The sequence below is a fragment of the Grammomys surdaster genome, unplaced genomic scaffold (assembly GCF_004785775.1).
Source record: "Grammomys surdaster isolate TR1022 unplaced genomic scaffold, NIH_TR_1.0 126071, whole genome shotgun sequence".
Classification (NCBI taxonomy): domain Eukaryota; kingdom Metazoa; phylum Chordata; class Mammalia; order Rodentia; family Muridae; genus Grammomys; species Grammomys surdaster.
The window spans coordinates 2,071,868-2,078,456 of NW_021620880.1; the positions used below are offsets into that span (position 1 = coordinate 2,071,868).

General features: G+C 44.1%; 1 protein-coding gene across 2 annotated transcripts; it reads left to right on the plus strand.

Annotated features, from left to right (window-relative positions):
- The first annotated feature begins 1,746 nt into the window (after positions 1–1,746).
- Positions 1,747–5,825, plus strand: Adora3 (adenosine A3 receptor). 2 transcript variants are annotated; one of them, XM_028755640.1, is made up of 2 exons: positions 1,747–2,318; positions 4,434–5,825. In XM_028755640.1, the coding sequence occupies exons 1-2, from the start codon at positions 1,966–1,968 to the stop codon at positions 5,038–5,040; spliced, it is 960 nt and encodes a 319-aa protein (XP_028611473.1). In that variant the 5' UTR covers positions 1,747–1,965; the 3' UTR covers positions 5,041–5,825. The 2 variants fall into 2 exon arrangements, with proteins under 2 accessions (XP_028611473.1, XP_028611474.1); XM_028755641.1 differs by having other exon boundaries at positions 4,378–4,552.
- Positions 5,826–6,589: the final 764 nt, after the last annotated feature.

The window sequence follows — 6,589 nt, forward strand, 5'->3', positions numbered from 1 at the left end:
TCTCTCTTCTCTCTCTCTTCTCTCTCTCTTCTCTCTCTCTTCTCTCTGTCCCCTCGCCCTTCTCCCCCTTCCAGTTGCAGAAACCTCTGGCATCTGGCAATAACATTGCTGCATGGGAAGGGGCGGCTATTTTCCTCTGGAAGAGCGTTCACTGTAATTGCTGAGCCATCTCTCCAGCCTGCCTGCCTAGCTTCAGGCTTTTCTTTTTTCTTTTTTAAATTTATTTATTTTATTTATGAGTACACTGTAGCTGTCTTCAGACACACCAGAAGAGGGCATTCAATCTCATTACGGATGGTTGTGAGCCACCATGTGGTTGCTGGGATTTGAACTCAGGACCTCTGCACTGAGCCATCTCTCCAGCCCCCTGCCTAGCTTTTCAATGTAACAAAACATGGACTGCCATCTTGTTTCTGTTGTTGTTAATGCAGAAGCTGCCCTCTGTGGCAAAGGATAGAGATTTTTATAGAAACTAACCAAGTAAGATTCCAATTGTTTTTTGGTAAGGAAGACTCTTCCTTGTCTCTTGGTAGAAATTGCTCTCTGTAACTTCCCCCCTGAAGAAGAGAGAAAGAAAGCAATTACAGCAGAAGTAAGAGGAAGGACCACTCAGGAGGCTGATGAAACATAAAACAACAAACAGACAAAACAAACAAATCCCACTTAAACACTAGGTTTGGAGAGATGGTTCAGTGGTTAAGTGTGCCTGGTGCTCTTATAGACGGGGACCTGATGTCCTTTTCTGACCCCTATTATCACCTTACACAAATGTGCATACACATGAACACCATACACATCAACACACACATACAAACATGTGTGTAAAAATTGTTTTCAGTTTTGTTCCTGATTGTTCTGAATTTTTTAGGTTTGATCTGGGTGCTCTTAAACTCACAAAGATCTGCCTGCCTCTGTCTCCCCAGTCCTGGGATTAAAGACATGCACCACAATTTTCTCTCTCTATCACAAGATCTTTGTGCCAAGCAGGCAGAGGGTGGAAATATTACATGGTTAGTGTTTCCATCTCTTCTACCCAGTCCTACCCACAGCTTATCTGGGCCCTTAATGATTTCTGATTTCTCCCTACCACTTGCATGTGGTGTGTGTGTGTGTGTGTGTGTGTGTATCCGTTGTGGTGTGGGTGGTACTCAGAGCCTGATTATGCAAGTCAGCTGATCATCCTACTTCTGAGATATATCTTTGACTCCCCACACCCTCACTTGAAGTTTGGTTTGTTTATTTGTTTCTTCCTTTCCTTTCCCTCCCTCCCTCCCTTCCTTCCTTCCTTCCTTCCTTCCTTCCTTCCTTCCTTCCTTCCTTCCTTCCTTCCTTCCTGAGACATGTTAAGTTACTTAGGCTAGCCTTAACTCTGTAACCAAGACAGGCCTTAAACCTGTAATCCCCCTGCCTTAGCCATCTATGTAGCTGAGACTGTCAGCTTTTAGTAACAGACCCTAGCTCTAATCTCCTCTTTGAGCCATGTGACTCAGGCCAGCCTCCTATGCTCTTTCCATCTGTTTTTTTTTTTTCTTCTTCTGAGAGTTCCTGGCCCTGTACTTCCTCTTGGACTATCTCACTTCTTGAAACACTCTAAAGAGGGGTGCTTATCTTGATGGAGCTCGAAAGTTCTCTGGGGCCCAGGGGACAGCAGAAGCCCTGACTCTGTTTGCCTGGGGAAGTAAGAACAGCGGCACTCTCAGATTTGGCTTCATAGAACTGTGTCCTCCAGGTTATTGGGAAGGCACGGATACGTGGCTGAGGTTGATGGTCCTGTATAGGGCCCTTTCTGAGAAGACTCTCTAAGAGAGCATCACACCAGAAGGAATCAGCAAGTTGTGAATTCTCTGGACTGTGGCTACATTTTAACTTCTGGGCAGATGTCTGACAAGAGCTAGGTCCACTGGCTCATGCACATCCTGCTGAAGAACCAACAGAAGCTTCCACCTGAAGCTTTTCTGAGACAGCATGAAAGCTAACAATACCATGGCAAATGACTTGTTGAACATCACCTATATCACCATAGAGGTTGCCATTGGAATCTGTGCTGTAGTGGGCAACATGCTGGTCATCTGGGTGGTCAAGCTGAACCCCACTCTGAGGACCACCACGTTCTATTTCATCGTCTCCCTAGCGCTGGCTGACATTGCTGTTGGGGTGCTGGTCATACCTTTGGCTATTACTGTCAAACTGGAAGTCGAGATGCACTTCTATGCCTGCCTTTTCATGTCCTGTGTGCTTCTGATCTTCACCCATGCCTCCATCATGTCCTTGCTGGCCATTGCCATAGACCGATACCTGCGGGTCAAGCTGACGGTCAGGTAACCTGGTTGAAGAAGGGGTGGGTCAGTAGTTAGAAGGCTGGAAAGTAGAGCTCTACCACATTTGACTCCCAGACCCTTTCCAGGGAAATGAGCTAAAACTGGCCCTTGATATTTAAAAAGGGCAGTGAATATCTTTGTACCACATGGTTTGTGAAGACATTAGACATGAATAACTGAGGCATGGGAATAGAAAAGGGGGGGGGGGGGGGGGAGGGGGCACTCCGAGCTCTTCTCCATTGAACATGGGTGTCTGCTTTCTGGCCAGGGTAGCCAAAGATGGTGAAAATGTGATGTATCTTTTATTTGTTTGTTTATTTATTTATTTATTTATTTATTTGGTTTGGGTTTTCAAGACAGGGTTTCTCTGTGTAGCCCTGGCTGTCCTGTAACTCACTCTGTAGAACAGGCTAGCCTTGAACTCTCGAACTCAGAAATCCGCCTGCCTCTGCCTCCCAAGTGCTGCCGCCCGGCTGTGATGTATCTTTTAATTAAAAAAAAAAATCTGATCTCAAGTTTTCAAAGTGATAGCCATCTATTAGATAGAATATCTTGTTTTAGGAGAAGTGGAAGACAGGGCATAAGGAGAGATAAACAGATGGGCGTGTGACTTTGCAGATGTAAAATTTTAAAGCCACTTCTGTCTGAGTCTGTCCTAATGTTTAAAAAGGATTCTTAGATGTATATTATTCTTTTAATGAAATGTAAAACTCTCCTGAGACAAAGATGTTCTTGTTTGCAAAATGGTGGTATCATTTTCTGTACCCTGCAAAGAGGACAGTCCAAAAACGTGTGTGAGAAATCACATTCCCTGGTTTCTTCTGGTTTCTCTTGGGGGAAGAACATAGCATAAAAACTACAGAGGAGCTATACACAAGTCTGGGTTCCTCTCCCTGATCTTGTGATCTGACACTGGGCACATTATTTCTCAGCTTCAGTCTCCACCTCTCAGAGTGGTTCTGAACATCTAAACCAGGCTCACCTCCATCCAATTGTACCGCTGCCACTTCCGGCTTCTGAACATTACCTAATGCTGTTTTACATCTTTTAAGATCTATACAATGAAGATAATAATTTCACCTTTATAAAGTTAAGCATAAAGTTAAGTATAAAGCCAGTAAGTGTAAAGTTCTCAGACAAACCCTGCCTAGAGCCTGTGTTTAGTAAATGGTAGCTATGCTACCACCATCAATAAAATAGAGATTGTTATGAAATGTCTCTAGTTAGCTATGAGGTTTAGTTGAGATAAGCCTTAGTTTCATTCTTTTGTAGTCTGTTTTAGGCTATATAGGAAGGATTGTTTAAGCAGAAATGATGATTCCCCAGGATGAAACTATTAAAGGCTCTGAAACACTTCAACATAAACGTAACAAAACTCTGATTGGTTAACTCAAACACCAGAATAGATGCCCAGGTGGAAAGGGGAAGGGAAAGATAGAAGTGTGGGGGTGTAGTGCGGCTTGTGAGTCCTGTACAATAGCCAACCGAGACCACACAGAGCACAGCACACCAGCAGGCTTGGAGGAGATTCTCATCCGCTTGGAACTCCCAGGACTTAAGAGTAACTCTTACACCACAGGACAGGGAAGGGCTGGAGAGGTGGCTCAGTAGATAAACATGTCTGTTATTCTTGCTCAGGTTCCGTTCCCAGCACCCAGCACCATCCTGTCCATAACTCTAGTTACAGGAGATCCAGACCTTCCTTCTTCTGACCTCCCTGGGCACCAGGCACACACATGGTATACAAACATACATGCAAACAAAACATTCACATGCATAAAATAAAATTCATAAATTAAAAAAAAAATTCTTGGAGCCATGGTTGAGTGGAGGCATGTAGGTAACCTGTTCCTTGGAAACAGACTGCTGGTAATTCTCGATTGTTATTTTGTTTTTAAATTCTCCAGAGGAGTTTCTGGATTTTTCTCTGATCATTCTATTCTCATTTTGTCTTTGTATCTAGTGGAATTTAGTCAGAGTGACATTTCACCATGGGTGTTTCACCTCAGCAGATTAGGGAATTGGGAGAGCTTACTTTGTCTTTCTCCTTTTCTCCCAGGTAGTCATTTCTTGTTGTGAACTCACCATTTCCACCCCCCCACCCCATTTAAACAGATATAAAACGGTTACCACTCAAAGAAGAATATGGCTATTCCTGGGCCTTTGCTGGCTAGTTTCCTTCCTGGTGGGACTGACCCCCATGTTTGGCTGGAATAGAAAAGTGACCTTAGAGCTCTCTCAAAATACCACCACCCTTTCCTGCAAATTCCGTACCGTGGTCAGTTTGGATTACATGGTCTTCTTCAGCTTTGTAACCTGGATCCTCATCCCCCTGCTTGTCATGTGTGTCATCTATCTGGACATCTTCTACATCATCAGAAACAAACTCAGTCAAAACCTGTCTGGCTTCAGAGAGACACGTGCATTTTATGGACGAGAGTTCAAGACAGCTAAGTCCCTGTTTCTGGTTCTCTTCTTGTTTGCGTTGTGCTGGCTGCCTTTGTCCATCATCAACTTTGTTTCCTACTTTGGTGTAACGATACCAGAAGTTGCAATGTGCCTGGGCATCCTGTTGTCTCATGCGAACTCCATGATGAACCCTATCGTCTACGCCTGCAAAATAAAAAAGTTCAAAGAAACCTACATCCTGATCCTGAGAGCTTGCAGGCTCTGTCAGAACTCAGATTCTTTGGACTCAAATATTGAACAGACTACTGAGTAGTTACCATGACAGATAACGAGCCAGGTCATCTACCTTCACATTTAGCATCAGTAAACACTATAAGGACTTATCGGACATTCTTGCTCCCACTGCAGTGGGTCATCGGGCTGGTTGCCACAGAGCTCCACTCCTCCATCCGTTCCTCCCTCCTCCTTCTGCCTCAATTGTTTTTGAGCTTCCCTAATTCAATTCTGTGGCAGCCTGACATGAAGGCAATGCATTCCTAATTATCACGGACTCTGCTCTTCCTTCCCAGACACTAGAAGTAACGGAATAATGGAATGTTGAGGGAGTCTTGTCCTATCAAAGGAAGACTCTAGTGGGGCTGGATGTACCAAACCTGCTTTTTCTTTTATTGTTTGTTTTTGTTTTTGTTTTTTCGAGACAGGGTTTCTCTGTGTAGTACTGCCTGTCCTGGAACTCACTCTGTAGATCAGGCTGGCCTGGAACTCAGAAATCCTCCTGCCTCTGCCTCCCAAGTGCTGGGATTAAAGGTGTGCGCCACCACTGCCCGGCCCCAAATCTGCTTTAAAAGATCCCTAGGATGTTGGAACAGAAGGAGTGAATTGAATTTAGAGAGGACTAAATCCACCTGTGTGGGTGCATATGAACAAATAAAAGATGATATCCCACTGACTTGTAGCTCTTTGCTGGGATCGCTTGGGGTTTGCAGGCACAGTTGACTCCTTTTGGCATTCCTCCTGCTTGCTTGTGAAACACAGTCATTCCTGCTCCAAGGTGCAGTTTCACCATTGTAGATGGCTGTCCTCTTGGGAGGGGATGAGATGGTCTGTTATCAAGGTTCTGATGTTCTTGAAATCCAAGACAACTGCAGGTTTAGGACAACTGGAAATTTATTTGTTGTTTGTTTGGTTCAGTTTTTTTTTTTTGCTTTTTTTGTTTGTTTGCTTTTTGAGACAGGGTTTCTCTGCATGGCCCTGGCTGTCCTGGAACTTGCTGTATAGACCAGGCTAGCCTCAAACTCAAGAGATATGCCTGCCTCTGCCTCCCAAGTACTGGGATTAAGGGTAGGCAACACCACCACCTGGCTACAGCTCGCTATCTTTAGGTGTGCTTTGTAAGTCTGGAACAGGACATTTGAGAAAGATGACACTAACACACACACATTTATGGCTTCAGCTGGTATGGAGGAATGAAATAAGTATCACAAGATTTTATACAGATACTCTGTATTTGTTACTTTTCTGTTGCTGTTAAAAAAAAAAATATCATGACCAGGCTGGAAAGATGGCTCAGTGGTTAAGAGCACTGACTGCTCTTTCAGAGATCCTGAGTTCAATTCCCAGCAACCACATGGTGGCTCACAACCATCTATAATGGGATGTGAAACCCTCTTCTGATGTGTCTGAAGACAGCAAAAGTGTACACATATGCATTAAATGAATAAATAAATCATATATTATGACCAAGACAACTTGTAGAAGAATGAATTTATTTGGGTTTATCATTGCAGAGGGAATAAGAGGCCATGATGGTAGGGAGTGGGCATGGCATCAAGAGGCAGGCATGGCAGCTGGAGCTGGAAGCT